The following is a 20,667-nucleotide window of genomic DNA, read 5'->3' as shown; positions in this document are numbered from 1 at the left end:
TGACAACACACCCACCCAGCGGCAAGATGGCGTCTCAGCAAACAAACCTTGACTTCTATCCTTGCCAGATCCGGGCCAGATGGAGAACAGACCTGAGGGAGGCCTGGAGCACATGGGGTGGGAGCCAGGATTGGGCCTGAGGCCATGTCTGAGGACACAGCGGTCCTGACTCCACACTCGTCCATCTCCCTGCTCTGGCTCCATTTGCCCTTCAGCTGGTTATCAGAGCAGAGCTGCGGAAGGGAAGTCTGAGCCTTGGAGAAAGCAAAACTTCCTCCAGGTACAGACGGAGGTGGATGAACCCGGGTCTGGTTCGGGGACACGGCCTTGGCTTTGGTCTGGAGACTGCTTGACACCCTGCCTTGCTCGACTTCTGCTCCCAGGAGCTGAGGTCCTCCAGCGAAACCCTGCTGAGAGAAGGGTGGCCCAGAGGCTGAGGGTGCGGCCACCAGGGGGCGACCGAGTACAGGCTGCTGGGAGGACAATCTTGTTCAACTTCCTGCCTCCCAGCTGTTGGTCCTGTTGTCGTCATGTGACCCACCTGTTGCACACGCTGACGCTCCAGCTGCTCCCGCAGCCGCTCCCTCCGCTCCCGCTCCTGGAAGCCTTCACTGAAGGGGTTGTTGTCATCAAACTTCACCTGTGAGGGAGGAGAGTGTGAGACCATCGAAACCCACTGCTGTGCAGTCACACAGATCACTTCACCTGTGGGGCGGGACTTTCATCCACCGCAACCCCCTTCAGGCCTGCAACAGTGTGGTGGGGATCCCCAGCAAAGTCTGTCACCAAGGCCAGGGGGCTCTTGGAGCAATGATGTTGCAGGTTTGGAGCAGTCTGTCGGGGAGTCATGGCGCCGGATGACATGGCAGAGGGAGCTTTGGAAGGGTGATTCGGCATAGCTGTTGTGATGTCAGGCTGTGGCCTCTGCTGCCTCTGCTGATACTCCTCCATCAGCTCGGTGTCGTCTTTCTGTTGCTTCCGGACCTGGATAAAGCAAAACAAAAGCCTTCATCTGCCTTCACAACCATCATCACTACATTCACATCCAGGAGCCTGACAAAATGCGCTTTATCTCCTCCCAGAGTTCGTGTGATTTATTTGTGGGACATTCGTTTTTTTCCCCCCATTTTGATTTGTGGGTGTCCTGTCTTCATAACTCTTCTCACTTATTTCACGTCAGTTTTTTTTATGATAAACATTTATGCATTTTAAACAGAAATAAACTGAAATGAATTGAGGAGAGACTATCGACATATTTTTACTCAGGAGTCAAACGTTGAAAGAGGCTACTTCAGGTGGACGTCGCTCGAGTCAGTCTTTGGGATCGACACTTTCTTCAAGTTCACGTTCAAGTTATGCTGGAATCAAGACTCCATGTCTGCACTGATTTCACACGAGATCCTGTGTTACAGCCCAATATTTACCTGCTCCAGCTGTTTCTGCAGCGCCCCCTGCTGCTCGGTGACGTAACGTAGCTCGGTGGTCTCCTCCTCTGCAAGGGCTCGGCCAGTCTTCTTCATTGCTCTCTGCTTGGCACACAGAGCCTTTCGGGTCTTCCGGTGGGCATTGATCTGCTCCTCTAGGAGGCGCTGCTGCATTAACAACAGTTGCTGTGTTTCCACCAACCACTGACGCTGCTGAGCCTCATCTGGAAGAGCACACACACACGACACTGAGCACCTCAGCCACACTGGCGTTATCATCTCACTATTTTCATGTGTTTGGGAGAATAAAAGCTCAGCAGAAGGACAGAGCAGGGACATAGTCTGGAGCCTAACCAAAGTACATGAGGGTTCAACCAAGGTCTTCACTGGCACCAGGTCAAGACACAGCTGTGAGCACTGTGGCACCAGAACTCCTTCAGACTGGTCCGAGTACTGAGGAAGATCAGCGCCCTCTCTGGTCTACTGGGGAATCAAAGCAGGATCTGTCTTAATGGAACACTAATCAACCCAGCAGATTGGGGTTCAGATCTGGGGTTGGCCTGAGTCCTGCCCCTGCTGGGCAGCCTCAGGCCATGTCCTTTCTTTGCCGCCCAGCTGGGGGCGCTCTCGTTGGTGATCCAGGACCAAGCAGGTCTGAAGGAAGTCAGGTCGCGACCCCTGAGCTATTCACCAGCAGCGGCTTGACCTCCTCGTGGTCACCTCAGAACTGAACCGATGACAGAGCTGAGCCACGGCGGGAACAGAACCTGCCGGTTCACGGCCAAAATAAAAGAGGGAAGAGTGTCATCATGGTGATGTGACACGGAAACACGCTGCGTAACACGGCGCGCCTGGATCGGTCCACGCTGCTCTCACCACGCGCTGAACACAGTGAGAGAGATTGGACTGAGGATGGAGAAGGTGTTTGTCAGTCCAGATCCAGAGGTCAGGAACGAGCCAGGAACCGTCTGGTGAGAGAAAGCCGCCTCTTTCCTCCTGGCTGCTGCTGCTGCAGGATCACGGCAGTGAAGACATGACTCACTGAAGCGAGTCTGTCTGTCTGTCCGTCAGCCTCATGGAGGCCCGAGCAGGCGAGTCATCTAACCCCGGCACACCTGGCCAGTCCCGGAGCGTCGCGCTGTCCAGTGACTCCAGTCTCCTGCGGCCGCTCGCCTCCGTCATCTGCGACTTCGCCTGGTCGGTTTTTTGAAGCATGCCGTGGCCCAGACGGCCGTCAGACCCTCTGCTGCGGCGGCTTCTCCGGATGTTTGTCGCACTGTGCGCGTAGCTTCACCTGAGGCCAGACGCTCAGCCCCGCGGAGAGCAACTCTCCGGCCGGGATCAAGTGGGCGGCCCAGACCCGTCCCGTATTCACATGTGGGACTTTTGGGCCGAACGCACTTAGTCTCAGGACAAAGAGACACGAAGAGTAAGAGACACTCACTGACGAAGTCGAGGTTTCTGCTGGGGGTACAAGAAGGAGGGCCAGCAGGGGGACCTGTGGGGGGATCCGCTGGGGGGCCTGCAGCGGGGCTGGAGCACAGCCCGAGTGGGTTTTCATCCTGCTGAGAGGGTTGAGAACATCGTTAGAGGAATACCAGACAGGAACCTTCTCAGAGAACTGTCAGTACCTGGAGCAGCATACTGGTGGGTGGGGGCGCCTCCAGGGGGGCTGGCTGCTGTACCCTGAACACAGAGAGCAGAACCCCGAGGTGAGTGCCAGGACAGGTTGAGAGTGAAGCCAACTGATGCTACCAACCTGCTGATGATGGGGCTGAGGTTACTCTGGGTCATCACCTTGTTGATTCCTTTCAGTGCTACCATCTTGGCCTTCATGATCGGGTCCAGGCCTGGGGAACAGAGGGAGAAGCACAGACACCCGCTCACTCATTTCAAGCTTCTCTCGCGCCCTCTCTCTCTCTGGCAAGGTTATTTGGATCGTGGTCCTTACTCGGGTCAGGGTACTCAGTCTCACTTGTGGACTTCTGCCGGACCATGGCCTGCATCTGCTTCTGCTGCTGCTGCTCTTGTCGTTCCTGGTCCAGAAGGTCCTGCAGCAGAAGCGGCTGCTCCTCCAACAGCAACAGCTTGGATTTGTTGTGGCTCAGGAGCTGATCCTGTGGATTCTGGTGAGACAGCAGGTGGAGCCGGGTCACCGGGGGTGTCTGGGAAGACGGACCAGGCCGGGCTGAGGTGGGAGCGGGAGGAAAGGGCCTCTGTTGTTGGCCTGGAAATAAATCACAGGTCATCATCATCATGAGCCTGAGCCCACCAACAGGGCGTCCCAGACTCTCATCTACGGCAACAAACCTCCAGCAGAGGAGGCAGGACTCTGCACTCCGGGCCTGAGTGGAACCATGGCCATGCCTGAGGCCAAGTCCTGAATCAGGAGGTGAAGGCACAAATGTTAGTCCTAAAGGTTTCCTGACCAACAAACAAGTGGATCAAACCTGGGCTCCCGGGGGTCCTGGTGGACACGGGAAGCGAACACATGAGTGCGGAGCGGCAGGGTCTCGGCTGGGGCCCGCCTGGGCTTCTTGTTTGACCTGAGCTCTTTTCTCTGTTTCGCTCCCATCCTCTAACGGCTCACCAAGATCAAGCTCCTCCTCCAAGTCCAGTTCGGGGTCAGCATAAGCAATCAGGTCAAACTTCCCTGACAGTAGAAAGTCGTCCAAGTGCAGGTCATTAGCACCCAGATCCAGGTCCTTCCCTGTAACACAGAAGGGTGACAATTGAGGGACTCAAATCAATTGAGACAACTCTGATCTTACCATCATCGGCGTCCAAGTTAAGGTTCAAATCCACCAGGTCCTTCACCTCCACATCCTCCAGGTCCTTCACAGCTGAGTCTTCCATATGCTCTTCCAAACTTTGAGACATTCCCACCGGTGCACTGTCAGTCTGCAGGTGCCGCTGCTGCTGAAGAGTTTCAACACCGCTCAGCAGCACCATCTGCTGACTAAGTGGGATCTCCTCCATACTGGACCCAGGTCCCGGTCGCTGAAGGTTGGGGACAGGTCTGGGGGGCGTGACTAGTCTGAGACGATTCTCAGGGACTCTGTGCCGCAGCTCAATGTAAGGTTGGCCCATGATCCTGTGCTGCTGCAGCGGGCGGGGTGCGAAGCCCTGGGGTGCTGCTGGGCCAACAAGACCGGAGTCATGACTTGGGAGGCACTGAGGTGCCCCTCACCGGTGTGCATCACACTTACCCGGGTAGGTGTGCAGGCGACTGCTGGAGGGGGCAGATGCTGTGGCAGTCGCATCTGTCGGACCTCTGGTGCAGATCTCCACCTCACTACGCCCCAAGACATGGCTGGAGGGTTTGAAGTCCTGAAGAGCCACTGGGCAGCGAGCTGCAGACCTGGGAGCAGAAGGAGCAGCTATCTGAGCCCGTGAACGTGCACCAGATAAAACAAGTACTTTCTTGTCCTAAAAGGCCTTGAGTTACACTTCAGTTAACTTGACCCGAGGCAATAACGACCTGCATCACCGCTAGATTGGACGAGCCGGGTCGAGACCACACGGCCCACCAACAGCTTCTTAGTTACTCAGTCTTTCAGGGGAGTCAGGTCAGGTTCATGTCTGCCTACAGGAGCCGACTGTGATTCAGGAGATGATTGATGCATTTTCTTTCTATGGAAGTCACTTGTGGTGAGTCAAAACCTTCATGTACACTGAGGCACGGGGGAAGGAGGGGTGATAGGTGCACCAGAGCTGTGGGTGATCACTGAGTAACGAGAGGGACCCGGACCGTAACAGCACAGCTTTCACAGACTACACGCAGGTCAGCTAACAAAAAGGGAGACGGAACTCAGTGTCGTCTGTGGAAGATCATTTGAGCCTGATCCACACAGGCACGTGTGTGTGTGTGTGTGTGTGTGTGTGTGTGTGTGTGTGTGTGTGTGCGTGCGTCACCTTGGTCCTGCTCTCTGGACCAGTGCCGGTGGATGGTTCTGCTGGGGGCCCAGAGACTCGGTGGGCTGGAAGAGCTTCTGAGGTTCTGGTGTGAACACTCCGGCTGACAGGGCCGGGACAGGGCCGGGACTGGCAGCAGACGAGGGTTGCACTGTGCCTGGATAAGGAGGTGGGGGTCGCCACAACACCGGGGAGGAAGGGAAACTAGAGCTGTTCTGGAACCACAATCGAGGTACGTCAGACCCAGCAGGTCCAGGGGAGGATTTCTCCGGACGCAGCACACCCCTCTGCTGCTGCTGCCGTAGCAGCAGTTGCCGGAGCCGTTGGCGCTGTGAAGGAGAGACCCCGTGAGTGGGTGGTCGAGCCAACTGAACAACACAAGGAGCGCAATCGTACCTGTCGGAGTTTCTCCTCCGAGTCGCCCAACTGTGGGAGCAAGCTCATCGACCTGTCTGCGGAAGCGGAATCCTCCACATGTCCTGGTGTCATGTGACCCACCGCACCTGGTAAGACACCCTCCTCTGACCCCCTGGGGGGCAGTGGGTTCCGAATGAAATGGGGTCTAAGCAGCAAATCGCTTCGCTGCTGTTGCCCTGGAGACTGTGAAACAAAGCAGCTCACTTGTCAATGGCACACTTAGCTGGGCTGCCCCACACCACCAGACCTGCAAACCTGGGTAAAGTGTTCGGCAGCACAACTTCAGTCATTTATAGACTCATTTACACTTCCACTTTCTTCCAACTCTCTTGGGTTTGAGCCATTGTCCTGGTCTATTGCTGCTCCATTAGTTCAGGCTACAAATTCGACCGGTGCTCTGCAGCAGACGGATCTCGGTCACGTCTCTTCACAATTTTCGGTGCACTGCATTTGAATGTTTGTCACAGGTCTACTCCAGAGACATTGACCCCAAGTACGAACAGGCCATTTCTGGATGTTTTGAGGAACCTTCTGGAATGTCTCGCGCCACTCTGATCATGGGCATGATGCTCAGAAACTCAATCTTCTCAAATAGAAATCACCTTCTTTCACCAACTGGCTCAATGAGATGTTGATGTTATCCAATCGGGGAAAAGCTTTGACCCAACAGGACGAATCTGGGGACCCTTTCTGAGCTACTGTCAGATCAGCAGACTGGCTCATGTCTTCCAGCACAGTGTCTGTGAGCGTGCGTGCGCGTGGACGTTACCTGGCCAGGCTGATCCGAGGACGGAGGCAGAGCCGGGTCAAAGGTCCGCTGGCTCATCAGGGCGCTCAGGTAGCCAGAGTCAGGGCGAGGTGTTGCCAATGTCGGGGCGTTGCTTGGTGGTGGTTCAGGCGACAACTGAGCGGAAACTTCCGGATGCTGATTGGGGTCCAGTTTTGGGGTCCCAGGCTGCTGGGTGTAGGGGCTGCAGTGAGGGGAGTCCAGACCAGAGAGTGGGCTGGAAGGCTGCGAGTGGCTAAGAACAGCGTCTGAGTGACCTCCTGAACCGAACCCTTCCTGCTGCAGGGGGGGCATGGGAGCTTTGAAGACGCCTCCCTGGAGCCTGGTTTCAGCTCTGAGTGCTTGTCTGGACGGCTGATCAAGAGAGGGGCCAGAGGGCCGTTCTGGACGGAGTCTGATCTGGTGCTGTCCTGCTGAAGGACCACAATGAGGTTCAGAGGAGAACAAGCCAGAATAAGGGGGAGACATACAAGAAGAGGAAATACCTGTGGGCGGTCCAAGGGCCCGCGATAATTCATTGCTCTTGTTCTCAGGGGTGGGAAGAGGAGAGCCCAAAGGAGAGGAGGCAGGCCGAGCGGGTCCAACTGTCTTGCAATAGGAGTCCCACGGTGAGGAAGGGCGTGAGGTTGGGGAGGAGAACATCTGGGGGGAAGACGGGGTCTGACTGAGGGGGGAGGATGGGGACAGGCACTGGGGGAGGGGGAAGGCGGAAGGGGGCGGAGCCTGTGGTCTGACGAACACATCATCTGCCAGCGGGGGATGCGGTCTGAATGAGGGGGAAGAGTCACCGCTGGTCTGGTGCTGACTGGATGAAAGTTGATGATGTCGTTGCAGCAGCTGCTCGTTCTTCACCTGCTCCAGCTTCTGAGTCGCCTCCATCTTTGCCAGCTGCTTGCTCTTCTGACGCAGCTGCTGCACGCAGACAGGCAGTGAGACAGACCATATATAAGACGCATGAAAAGCTCCGTCGCACCCGAGGCGCCTCCCCAGCCAGTCGTCTGACTCACCTGTCTGAGCTTCCACTCCTGTTCCTGCTCTGACTCTTTGGGTCTCATTGGATCCTTGAACATCAACTCAGGCTCCACAGGCGCAGGTTCATAGGGACCTGGTGGCGGCAGTGAAAGAGGGAGGCATTTGAGCGACTCGTTGCTCAGCTGCCCCTTGTTGATGCGCTGCGCAGCCCGATTGTCCCGTGCTTTTTGCTGCCGATCACACAAAAACATTTTAGAGGAGGAGACATTGCCGGTCACATGACAGAAGTCTCACCACATATGGGGCGCGGTCCTGAGCGCTTGCCTTCCTCCACAGTTTGGCAATCTGCTTCACCCTGCTGGACCAGTCTGAGGGACACGTCGCACGGTCACAGTGTGTGTGAGTGTGCGAGTGTGTGTGCGCGTACCAGGGTAGTGCTCCCTCAGTTGTGGGAAGTTGGTGTTGCAGTAGAGCACAGGCGCCACAGTGGCCAGCTCTCCCAGCGCCTCCTCCTTCTCCCACTTCATCGTGCTCCTCTGTGTTGCTGTCATGCTGTCCGACTCCACCTCACTGCTCACTGGCCCCCCGTTAGGCAAGCTGGCGGGGGCTCCAGGAGAGAGCATCCTAAAGGGACCCGGGATGACGGCACCAGTTGTGTGAGGAGGAACTCCCATCAGGCCATTGACTGGGGGATGACGAGTGAGACCAGCCGCTGTGGTACAGCAGAGAAGTGATGTCGTCACAAGACAAGAGATCAGCACTATGATGCACCGTATTTAGAAACATTGTGTCAGGTAAGTGGGTGCGTGCACGTGGGCGTCATGAGAAGTTTATATGTCACTGTCAACAGATGAAAACAATAAAACCAAAGAAAGTCCTCTCTCAACCAGGCAGTGGGATTAAGGGGCTTTCACTGTCGAAACAAAGTCTCAAAGTGCTGAGATCTCAACACAAACAAAGCGGGCTTCGGGTCCCGACTGGTAGACTTGAGCCAGGTACAGAGTCAATGAAGGGTGTGATTTTAGCCCCATGCGACTGAGTGCTGTGCGCATGACGTTAGCAGCAAGGCCCTTGTGGAAGTTCAACTGTCTTGGTGCTGTTTGAACAGACACCACAAGAGAAAGACAAAACATTTTTTGGACATATGTTGTCCACACCCAGAGACAGACGAGGAGCCCTCCTTGTTGGTACCTCGAGGACCGAGCGCAAAACAAAGACGTGTCAGGACAGAGGTTTGGGTTGCACATGAATGGCGTGTCGTCTGACTGACCACTCATTGCACGTGCTATTCTGCGCGTGAGGAGAAAAACAGACCCAGCCAGGTGCGAAGAGGGGGTGAATGGGACTCGGGCCTGCCACGCCAAAGCCTCCTTCTTTAAGCCCGAGCAGGCCGCCCAGAACACCCTCCCTCGGCAGAGCAGTTCCCTTTGTCATTGGTAACTGGTCAGGACCATGGGCAGCCCAAGTATTCACATGATGTCCCACATCCGTACTTATCTTCCACAGACGGGGGCTCGTGGCATGTCAATACCTTCCCCCTTACATGTGATCGGCCATAAGCAACTTAGCCATGTCAGTTTCTCGTTTCCTTGACTCATATTCAACAGTATTCTGGTCGTGTGCTGACATGACCACTGAGCTCGAGTGGAAACGTTCCCCTATCAGGGTTGCAAGCGTACGGGACCACGCCAGGTCCTTGGCACATGTTGTGCACATGCACCCACCTGTGTGGAAACCTTGAGGTCTCATGGCAGCAGGGAGTGTGGTTTGCTTGTGGACGCTGTTTGGACTCAGCACAGCAGTAAACACCTCCTCAACGTCTTTGCCTTCCAGTTCTAAAGACAACACACACACACGCGGTGAGTCCCAGGGACTATCAGAGCTCTGCTGAGGGTGTTCGGAGAGATACCTGGGATGTTGTAAAGTTTACTGAGGATTTCACCTGAAGGAAGGAAGAAACACAATTCCTGACTGAACTGGAGATTATGAGCAGGACAAACAACTTCAGATGTTGCACTCACCCTCGGTCACCATCTTGTCAAGTTCAGGACTCAGAATAGCATCCAGGTTCTCATCTTGCACCAGCCTCTGACCCGGTCTGCCTTCCTGGCTCTGCTCCTCGTGTGAGGTCATCGTGGATGCAGTATTCAGAGCCGCTGAGAGGCGCAGACGTGTGTCAGGAGAAAAGCAGAGAGCACGGACCGAACGCCAGACGGCACTTTCTGGCAGAAACTCACCCAGAACTCCTTGCTTCCTGTTGGTCATCAGGGCAGGGATCTGCACGCTCGGGGGGTCTGATCCCTCACCACTCCTCGTCACCATAAAACTGCGCTCCAACAGGTCACGACCAAAGAAGGCGTCCTGAGGGAGACCATCACAACATGCTATCGGACTGATGGAAGCAGAGAGGCTGACTATCACCAGGTTTGTGATGTGGGGGAATGACACCAACAATCAAGAACCAAAGCGGCTTGGTGCGAGAGAGTCTGTCACCTGCAGATAGGAAGGAAACGTCTCCTCCAGTTTGGTTTTCTTCTTCCTGTATCTCTTCTTCACTTTATCCTGCTCATTGGTGTCCAATGTCTCTATTGCAGTGTCTGCAACACCAAATAAGCCTGAGATCATTGAGTCACGAGCCATTAACACCGTTTGGCAATGAAGCCACGGAGCCCTTACCAATGAATTTGAGTCCCGATTTACCCCCCCGCTGCCGGACCATAAAGCCGCCGATACCTGCAGCAGACAACACAAAATAGCAAATCAGCACGCAGACACACACACACATGGGCGGGCGGGAGTGTGGACACACACCGGGTCTGTAAGGCCTTCGCTTCCTCTTCTTGCTTCCGTCGGTGACCTCAAGCTCCTTCGCAACAACGTCGTTGGGAGCTTGGTCACGTTCAGGACTAGAGTCCGACTTCATCTCACACTCAAAGTCACCTGAAAACAGAGACGGTTGAGAGTGCGTTTCTGCCTACAGAGCGTAAGGCTGTGCAGGCATGCGTGTGTCCTCTGACCACTGTGGTCCAGCTCAGTCAGAGTCTCCGGGTCAACTGGAGTCTGCAGCACAGAGACGCTGTTCTGGTTTATGATGCGGAGCTTCAGTTTAGGTTTGGACCTGCACACCAGAGGACTGATTGAGGAGCAAGTGCTGAGCAGTGTGTTCTAAACACCAGTGGTGTGTTGTTTACCGTTTGTAGCGGCGTGGCGACGACAGCGGTTCCACCAAAGACTGAAGGTGAGACAGCCCAGACTCTGTCAGGCACACTCCATCCTGAGTGTACGTCTTGACATCTGCGCACGCACACGTACACACGTGTATTTCACAGAAAACTGGAGACATTCACCAACCCTCTTTGCTCCACACTCACCGAGCTCTTTGATCCTGGGAAGAATCTGAGCCATGAAAGTCGAATCGGTCCTCCCTGAAACAAGCACACGCCTGTAAGATCAAACGCTGTGCGTGAACTGGGCGAGTGCGTCTCTACCAAAGGGGCTGCGGCTGAATGTGGTGCACAGCGAACACTTGAAACCCTCCTCAGTTGCTGCCTCCACTTGCTCTTCAGACACGAGGCCCTGACACACAGAATGGAGCCACCTAGACAGACTTGGGTGTTAGAAAACCACTGTGCAAGGCAACATACTCGGGCCAACGTCACCTGTCGCACTGCAGACACTGCAGGATGAGCTCGTCCGGGTTGTATCGGCGATGGCAGACAGGGCAGGAGCTCAAACTGGCACATGGTCCACAGTGACTGTAATTGCTCTGCCAATCACAGCGCACGCCTGGAGTGGTAGCACCACACTGCACACACCACACACACCTGCAGACACAGAGCAGCAGAGGTCGCACGGAACAAGTCAGCTGGGCCACAGGAGACCTACCACTTGCACTTCCAGGATCCTTTAGGGACTGTGTGCAGTGGCGGGTCAAGGCAGTAGGTGTGGTAGCTGATGTCACAGTCGTCGCAGAGCAACAGTCTACCGGGGTCGCTGGACTTGCCGCACGCTTCGCACACCGTGCACTCCAGACAGCGCCACCCTTTCGTCAGGATGACACGGGTCACCTGCAGGGCAGAAGGCCTTCACAGTGAGAAGAGTGTCAGGGGAGGACCCGGTGGTCTGTGTTCAGACCTTGACGTTGACGCAATATGGGTGGTAACACTGGCCACACTGAGAGCAGGCCAAGAGACGGCCCTCAGGTCCCCGGCCGAAGCTGCCGCACACCACACACACGTCCTGTACACCAGCAGAGAGAAACAGCTCTTTAATCAGAATCATGGGACTCATTGGCAGGTCTTAGGTGGAGAGAAACCTGTTTCAGGGTAAAGTGGTCAGATGTGGAGAACATCACCACTGTGTTGTGCATGGAGTTCTCCTCCTCCTCATCCTCCTCCTCCTCCTCTTCCTCCTCCTCCTCCTCCTCATCTTTCAGTTGCTGACACTCAGCCTCTCTGCTCTGTGAACGCACACAAAACGCCCAGGTTGTCAATGAAATAGCTGTTCCCGAGGAACACATTATTGCTGGTGGTCAAGATCTTTGACATGACTTTGCACTTCAAAAATCTGAAGTTCTATTCTTACTCCTGGTGACAGCATCACATAGTCCACTGCCCTCAGGCGGCTCCTTCCTCTGCCGCCTCTAATGCCTGCTCCTCTGGTTCTCCTCCGGCTGGATCCAGAACCACGACCCTGAAAGAGCCGGACACAGTGTAACACAGTCATTACCATCCGCTAAGGAAACTCCAGGCCACAACTTAAGGAGCTGTTTTTAGACCGCTCTCCTCACGTTTGGCCGAGGGGAGGGGGATTGACACATGAACTGCAGTTTGACGCGACTATAGTCCAGTCTGTTCATGGTTCTGTTCAACAAGCAGGACCGCGCGACAGCGGGCACAACTCTGGTCGGACTCACCGCTGCTCCCCGAGTTACATTAGCACGGAGCAGTAGCATCAAGTAGCGCAGAACTCCAGCTGTCCAGAGAGGGCAGACGCTTCAGAAGCGCAAGAAAACCACCACTTAAATGAAGACAGAGTCGACGATTTTAATAGGAACCAGCAATTTAGAGTCTATGACAGAAAAGAAATAAGACAGGAGCACTTGGCAGACAAATCTCCAGTCAGGGAAATAATGGTTAAAACCTATTAACAGGCCAATTAAAGGGTTAAATGTACAAATACATAACAAAAAATGGAAAGAGAATTGAACAGTCAAAAGGTGGAGAATACACCAGACATCTACCAACTCAAGGTCATGGGGAGAATTCTCTTGGAAAAACTTCAGATATTAGACCAAAATTAAAAAGCAGGTGAGAAAAAGGGAGAATTACAAAGTTGATGTGAATGTGATCTCTGCTATATGATCACTATGCAACTATATGAAGCTCAATAGCTGGTCAAACTCATACAAATAATGGACAGATATTGTTGAAAGTATTTTCATTATGGATAGAATAACTAAGAGACACTGCTTGAAGAAAGATGGAGGCAGTGGACTCAGAGAATGACAGCAGATGTAAAGAAATCCTGCTCATAGTTATGAAAAAAGGTTCATTGGATTTTGAATTCAAAAGTGTTCCTCATAGCTTTTTATCCAGCTTGCGCTGCCGGGGTGTATGAAATCTGCTCAGGCCTTCAGAATCAGGGCAGCTGGCATTCAAGCATTTTATGAATGGTCACCGATGGTTGACAGATAATTGTGATCTGGAATCAGAGCACGAGTCGGATTTTGACAGCCTTCTCACGTGCCTCACACCGGCACCACAGCTGGGGCAGCATCATTTCCAGCTACTTACTAACCAGCTATTCGTTCCACGTGTGTCGAACCCAGTGGGGTATACGACGTATATTGACGCCACAGAGCTCGGTGCGTTTCCCTGGCACCTACTGCCACACTGCTCTCCGGTGTTCAGCCTCCACAGCCGGTGTCAGTGTCTGCGCTGCCGTCTGTAAGTTGTCGCTCCAGGATACTGACTAGCTGACCCAAGCAGGGAAAGGGTTTAGATCAAGCAACTACCTCTGGCTCCGCCAAACAATTTAGATACATTAGTGTTCAAAAGTTCAGGGTCACCCACACAGTTTTGTGTTTTCCATGAAAAGTCACACTATTTTTCATCAAATGAGTTGCAAAAGGAATCGAAAATACAGTAAAGATATTGAAGAAGTTAGAAATAATGATTTGTATTTGAAATAAATTTCTCCTTCAAACTTTGCTTTAGTCAAAGAACGCTGACTTTAGCACCACTTCTGTCGACTGAAGTTGGTAGCACAGAGCAACATGACCTGACAGGCCACGCAGAAAATAAGGGACTGAAAGACTGAAGCATGAAATGGTGGTGGTGTGGCAGGAGTACAGAGAGGGGTAGGAGGGCAGGTGAATGCACATAGAGAAGGAGAGCCAGTTCCTAGACTGTCGGTACGAGCGCCAACACCAGCGCCGTGGTACTTCCCAGGTGTAGCCTTCTTGTTTAACCACAATAAATGAGTTTCCCACTTCACATGACTGACTAAGTGTCACATGCACGTCCTTCTCCTCAACTCCAGTTTGTCTCTCACATGTCTGACCCGATTCTGGCTTCCTCTTGAAGCTGACTTATGTGATAGCCCAAATGAGTCATTGATTGCTGCCGCTTAAGACGCTGTCCTACAGGATCAGAATCTGTGATCTTTAAGACGTCACATGTTTGTCGTGATACGGACGAGGTGAGAGTGAAGAGGTGAGCAATTACCACTTTGACACCCCAGAGAAGAAGGGGGTCCTCTGAGCGGGGTTTGGGACTGTCCCAACTGCCTTCACTTAGTGAATCCTGAGAGGACGAGGGTGGACTCACAGCCCTGCGTGAGCTACCCCAGGAGCTCTGGGTGAAAAAGAGCAGGCAATCTCAGGAGTGCCAACAAAACAAAGACCACATCCCTGTTAGCCACAAGACCCACTTGTCTGCCTCTGGATCGCCCAGGAGAGAACTTCCTCCGGGAGATTGCTGGTTTTCCCATTCCAATCTTGGGAGTCAGAGGAAGGACCATGGTGGACGGAGACTGAAATAGAGGAGAGAGTGATGAGAAGAACAAGATAAGAATGAACCTGGCCACCAGAAAGAGAGGACGGATACTTCTTACCCCAGTGAGCGGCAAAGACTCATCATGCAGATCAAAAGAGCTGAGAGGAGGCGAAGGTGGTGAGTGGGGCAGCGGTGCAGCAAAAGCTCTTGAGGGGGAGGTCTCGGGTGATGCCTCAGTGGAGAACGGGGATTGTCTGAGGCGAAAGGCAAGGTCATCTAAAGTTTGGGAGGGGCGTGTGCTTAGAATATTTCCCTTATCTCTGCACATTGGAGGAGGGGTGAAAGAAGACAGCTGGAGGAGGGAAGTTGGGGGGGATGCATTCATGAACTGCATCACCTCCATATCCAGGGGAGAATCCAACTCCAGCACCTGACTATCCAACTGCTCCTCGGCAGCTGGCATCCTCAGCACCTCATCTTGAGGTTTTCCTGGAGGCTCCTTTGGGAAGCACTCCACTTCCTGCTTGCCTAAAAGCTCCTGCACCGACTGAGGCAAAGACTCAGCCTCTGCCTCCGTCCTGCAGACCGACTCTTCATCCTGTCGCACAGGAGAACACCCCGCCTCTTCTTCCATGACAGGCAAAGGCTCCTCTTCCTCAACATAACATGACTCTCCTTCTTCATCCTTGAGCCAAGAAGGGCTGTCCTTGTTCTCCTGCGCAGGCAAACACGCCTCCACTGTCTGCTCCTGACAAGGAAGAGACTCCTTATCATACGACTCTGCTTCATCCTGCACACGAACATGCACAAAGTGATCTTTTTTCTCCCGTTTTCCCTCCTCCTCCTCCTCTACTTCACATACAGGCAGTGACTCCTTCCTAGGAACATGCTCCATCACCTCCTCATTCCAGGATGTAGACTCCAGCTTAATGGCATTTTGATGGTGCTTTTGAGAACTAATGCAATCAGATCTTCCAACGCTCAGTCCCACATCAACCTCCCGGACAGGCGTGTGCGGCAGAGGACGAAAAGCTTCACGAGGTGATGGGAGAGGCAGTGAATGCAGAGATGGCATAAGAGATGAAGCAATTGCAGGCGAGCTTTTCGTGGCTTCAATGGTGAAGATAGCTGAGGTGAGTTTCGAGTCTTCTAATGGCTGTGGCATTGCAGAATGCGCCTCCACATCATTCCCTCTACGCTTGGTCAAATGTGCCACTTGAACCTCAGTCATTTTTATACCCTTGGCATCCAGCTCCAGCATGTCCTCCTCAGCAGGATCCTCTGCCACCACAGCAGGCATTCTTATAGTCAGCACTTCAGCAGAGGTTTTGTCCTCCTCCTCCACAGTAAAAGTCTCCTCCTGCATTGCAGAAGCCCTCAACTGCTCTTCCTGACCACTGGTCTTCATCTCTGCCTTCTCCGGAAAAATGCACACCTGCATCTCCTGTGCACATGTCTTTTCCTGCATTTTCTTGCTCTCACCAGGACATGGCTCTTCTTCTTGGAGCTTTCCATGGGATTCCTGCTGTGCAGCAAATGACTTTCCCTGCAGCTGCCTCTCAGCGAGAGATGCTCGGTCCTGTAATTTGTATTGAAGAGGAGACCTATCTCGGAACCCTTCTTTAGCTATGCCAAAATTCTCACAATTGTTATCAATGGGACCCATTCCCTGATCTCCTTCATTAGCAGGTCTCCTGTCCTGCACCGTGTCATCAACAGCTGTATTCTCCCGCACTGCCTCCTCCACGACGGGCGCATTGTCCTGCACTGCCTCCTCCTCGACTGGCGCATTCTCACGCACTGCCTCCTCCTCGACGGGCGCATTCTCCCGCACTGCCTCCTCCACGACGGGCGCATTGTCCCGCACTGCCTCCTCCTCGACTGGCGCATTCTCCCGCACTGCCTCCTCCTCGACAGGGGTATTCTTCCGCACTGCCTCTTCCTCGACAGGGGTATTCTCCCGCACTGCCTCCTCCTCGACAGGGGTATTCTCCCGCACTGCCTCTTCCTCGACGGGCGCATTCTCCCGCACTGCCTCCTCCTCGACCGGCGCACTCTCCCGCACTGCCTCCTCCACGACGGGCATATTCGCCTCCACTGCCTCCTCATCGACAGGTATACTTTCCTGCACTGCCTCATTGACAGGTGTTTTCTCCTGCACTGCCTCATTGACAGGTGTTTTCTCCTGCAGTGCCTCCTTGTCGATGGGTGTATTCTTCTCCAAGTCTTCATCAATGGGTGTATTCTCCTGAACTGCCTCCTCATCAACGGGAGTACTCCCCTGCACTGCGTCTACATCGATGGGTGTATTCTCCTGCACTGCCTCGTCGACTGGCGTATTGTCCTCCACAGCCTCCTTGTCGACGGGCGTATTGTCCTCCACAGCCTCATCAACAGGTGTATTCCCCTGCACCTCCTCATCGACAGGTGTATTGTCCTCCACTGCCTCCTTGTCAACGGGTGTATACTCCTGCAAGTCTTCGACGGGGGTATTCTCCTGCACCGCCTGCTCATCGATGGGTGTATTCGCCTGCAGTGCCTCCTCGTCGACAGGGGTGTTCGCCTGCAGTGCCTCCTCGTCGACAGGGGTGTTCTCCTGCACTGCCTCCTCGTCGACAGGGGTGTTCTCCTGCACTGCCTCCTCGTCGACAGGGGAGTTCTCCTGCACTGCCTCCTCGTCGACAGGGGAGTTCTCCTGCACTGCCTCCTCTTCGACAGGGGTGTTCTCCTGCACTGCCTCCTCGTCGACAGGGGTGTTCTCCTGCACTGCCTCCTCGTCGACAGGGGTGTTCTCCTGCACTGCCTCCTCGTCGACAGGGGTGTTCTCCTGCACTGCCTCTTCTTCGACAGGGGTGTTCTCCTGCACTGCCTCTTCTTCGACAGGGGTGTTCTCCTGCACTGCCTCCTCGTCGACAGGGGTGTTCTCCTGCACTGCCTCCTCGTCGACAGGGGTGTTCTCCTGCACTGCCTCCTCTTCGACAGGGGTATTCTCCTGCACTGCCTCCTCTTCGACAGGGGTATTCTCCTGCACTGCCTCCTCTTCGACAGGGGTATTCTCCTGCACTGCCTCCTCTGCGACAGGGGTATTCTCCTGCACTGCCTCCTCTGCGACAGGTGTATTCTCCTGCACTGCCTCCTCTGCGACAGGGGTATTCTCCTGCACTGCCTCCTCTGCGACAGGGGTGTTCTCCTGCAATGCCTCCTCTGCGACAGGGGTGTTCTCCTGCACTGCCTCCTCGTCGACAGGGGTATTCTCCTGCACTGCCTCCTCGTCGACTGGGGTATTCTCCTGCACTGCCTCCTCGTCGACAGGGGTATTCTCCTGCACTGCCTCCTTGTCGACTGGGGTATTCTCCTGCACTGCCTCCTCGTCGACAGGGGTATTCTCCTGCACTGCCTCCTCTGCGACAGGGGTATTCTCCTGCACTGCCTCCTCTGCGACAGGGGTATTCTCCTGCACTGCCTCCTCGTCGGCAGGGGTATTCTCCTGCACTGCCTCCTCGTCGACAGGGGTATTCTCCTGCACTGCCTCCTCGTCGACAGGGGTATTCTCCTGCACTGCCTCCTCGTCGACAGGGGTATTCTCCTGCACTGCCTCCTCGTCGACAGGGGTATTCTCCTGCACTGCCTCCTCGTCGACAGGGGTATTCTCCTGCACTGCCTCCTCGTCGACAGGGGTATTCTCCTGCACTGCCTCCTCGTCGACAGGGGTATTCTCCTGCACTGCCTCTTCTTCAACAGGGGTATTCTCCTGCACTGCCTCCTCTTTGACAGCTGTATTCTCCTGCACTGCCTCCTCTTCGACAGCTGTATTCTCCTGCACTGCCTCCTCGTCGACAGGGGTATTCTCCTGCACTGCCTCTTCTTCGACAGGGGTATTCTCCTGCACTGCCTCCTCTTCGACAGCTGTATTCTCCTGCACTGCCTCCTCTTTGACAGGTGTATATTCCTGAATTGCCCCCTCATCGACAGGTGTTTTCTCCTGCACTGCCTCATCAACAGGTGTACTGTTGTGTAGTACGTCATCAACAGGTTTATTATCCAGCATGGCCTCATCAACAGGTGCACTGTTCTGCACAGCCTCACAAGTATGTGACCTGTCCAGTGTCACCGCATTAGCAAGCACATGGTCATGCACTGACTCATCAGCAATAAGATTATAGTGGGGCAGCACCTTAATCGGAGTCTTTCCTAGCCTTTCTTCAACTGGAGGTACATGAAGATCAGGCTTTGGTCTCTTGCTTTCACAGCACACACCTAAAACTTCAGAGTCACTGGAGATTACTTTAGAATTTAAGGCAACAGCACCTGAACAAATGGGAGACTCTGGACTCGTAGGACTAAGAGAACCAGGCCTGGGAATTACAGGACGAGGACTGAGGTTGCAATACTGTTCTGACCGATGGTAACTGGGAGTACCAGGAGTGAGGCTGGATATTAGCTGGATGGCACTTTCACCTGTGCAGCTGTGATCTGGACACGTCCGAGGAGAGATGTCACGTTGACCAATGACTTCTGTAACCGCGTTGCTACTGCAGGAAGTAGTGTACGAGCTGGATAGCAACAGCGGATTACCAAGTACGCCACTCTGGGTTTGACCAGTCTGGAGGGCAGAAGGCGCTTCAGCTGGAAGGAAGCCAATCTCGACAGAAGTTACATGAAGGTTATCATCCACAGTGGATGAGCAAGCTGATAAGACTGATGAAACGTGAGAGATAAGACCAGGACTAGCATGACCTGCAGGACTAGACCGTAATACAGTGGAAACTTTGCTTGGACAAGTATCAGTATCGGGGCACACAATGTCACACTCGTGGTTGCCGACTGGAGGGCAGCTTAAAGTTCTGGCACTTATGGGACGCACAGCTGAACTAGAACTGTTGTCTCCGCCCACAAAGGAGGAGGCAGAAGCAAGGCCAACATCAACTCCGCTTGCAGGGTTGGGGAGGGCAGAACTAGGCTTGGCATCAAGGTCTTCAGGTTGAGCGGAGGCAGGTCGGCAAGTCAGGGCACTGTGGGGTACAGGTGGGCTAGCCGACATACCCTCCCTTGAGTACGGCAATTTTTGAAAACAGACATCTGTTGCCAATGAAGCGCCAATTGGAACTGTTACTGCGGTCCCTCCTGGCTGGAGACCTGCATCCTTTGGTGAGAAGCTACATGGATTGTGAGGGACGGGGGAGCGAGACAGAACTTCAGTGACCTGTACAGGACTCAAACCTCTAGGACAGGTAGGATGGGGTCCAGGGGTATCCCTGGACAAGCACTGATGGTACTGTGTGGGGCTGACACTAGGGAGGCATGGACACTGAGTTGGAGGGTTCACGCTTGAAGAGCAAGGGAAGTGGTGTCCATGGCCAGTATCAGAGGAGGATGCGCAGAGGGGATCATGGGTAGCACACAAGCCCTCCGAACTCAACCAGTCACCATGTTCAGGAGAATTGCTAACGTGATCAAGGCCTTCTGGTGTTGGTTCTGTTATCCCCTGCAGTGGGCCCACCACTGGGTCACAACTGGTCGACATAGAGTCAAGCTGATGTTCCACTTGACTTTGGTCAGTTTGAGGGCGTGACGGTGTCGCATTCAGCAGTGTATGGTTTCCCAAAGGAAATGGAGATGCACGAGGAGCAGTAGGAGGCGTCCCATTGGAGAGACCATCAGAGGTTGGACATGGCTGAGAAGGTTGAGGATTGGACAGCTCAACGCTTTTGATGAGATCCCTCTGAGGTAACAAGTCAGGATGCCGTTGAGACTGCTCCAGTGACTCTGAATTCAGTCGCAGCTCAGGCGACTGTCGGAGTGTTCCATTTTCAGACAAAGAAAAGTGTAGTGGGAGCTGATCCTCTCGCATAACTTTGTCTTGGACAAGGGATAAAGGGACTTCCGGTCGACAAGGCTGAGAATGTTCAAGACTCATTGACGAGTGAGATCCTCCAGGCTTTGAGTCCCTCACACAACATGAAGCCAGAGAGACAGTCTTGGGCAGAGATGTTGTCGTGGAATTACTCCAGCAACGAGAGGTAGTCTCGGTGGTCCGAGACTCCAGCGTCAGGTCTGTGTCTCGTGACTTGCAGGAGAAACAGATGACATCGGAAATTGTACCCTCACCGCATATCAGCTGAGAGGTTGTTCTCCTGAAAAAGAAACATATACC

General features: G+C 54.1%; 1 protein-coding gene across 1 annotated transcript in view; it reads right to left on the bottom strand.

Annotated features, from left to right (window-relative positions):
- The window catches only part of LOC128756529 (uncharacterized), a 34,866-nt gene that overhangs the window by 6,467 nt on the left and 7,732 nt on the right, over positions 1 to 20,667 (bottom strand). The window contains 36 exon segments of the mRNA XM_053861142.1: positions 48 to 407; positions 542 to 640; positions 706 to 984; positions 1,425 to 1,648; positions 2,869 to 2,989; positions 3,056 to 3,110; positions 3,184 to 3,274; positions 3,376 to 3,651; positions 3,735 to 3,804; positions 3,875 to 4,134; positions 4,196 to 4,558; positions 4,634 to 4,785; positions 5,340 to 5,668; positions 5,736 to 6,956; positions 7,029 to 7,455; positions 7,551 to 7,745; positions 7,810 to 7,883; positions 7,943 to 8,227; positions 9,240 to 9,350; positions 9,425 to 9,457; positions 9,537 to 9,671; positions 9,753 to 9,876; positions 10,009 to 10,171; positions 10,173 to 10,248; positions 10,327 to 10,455; positions 10,533 to 10,633; positions 10,707 to 10,809; positions 10,887 to 11,113; positions 11,175 to 11,339; positions 11,401 to 11,582; positions 11,650 to 11,754; positions 11,831 to 11,974; positions 12,100 to 12,207; positions 14,244 to 14,372; positions 14,449 to 14,550; positions 14,632 to 20,647. Coding sequence (XP_053717117.1) covers positions 6,463 to 6,956; positions 7,029 to 7,455; positions 7,551 to 7,745; positions 7,810 to 7,883; positions 7,943 to 8,227; positions 9,240 to 9,350; positions 9,425 to 9,457; positions 9,537 to 9,671; positions 9,753 to 9,876; positions 10,009 to 10,171; positions 10,173 to 10,248; positions 10,327 to 10,455; positions 10,533 to 10,633; positions 10,707 to 10,809; positions 10,887 to 11,113; positions 11,175 to 11,339; positions 11,401 to 11,582; positions 11,650 to 11,754; positions 11,831 to 11,974; positions 12,100 to 12,207; positions 14,244 to 14,372; positions 14,449 to 14,550; positions 14,632 to 20,647 — 9,628 coding nt within the window. The 3' untranslated portion in view covers positions 48 to 407; positions 542 to 640; positions 706 to 984; ... (9 more) ...; positions 5,340 to 5,668; positions 5,736 to 6,462.

This window comes from Synchiropus splendidus, chromosome 3, assembly GCF_027744825.2.
Source record: "Synchiropus splendidus isolate RoL2022-P1 chromosome 3, RoL_Sspl_1.0, whole genome shotgun sequence".
Classification (NCBI taxonomy): Eukaryota; Metazoa; Chordata; class Actinopteri; order Syngnathiformes; family Callionymidae; genus Synchiropus; species Synchiropus splendidus.
This window is presented reverse-complemented; position numbering and strand designations above follow the sequence as displayed.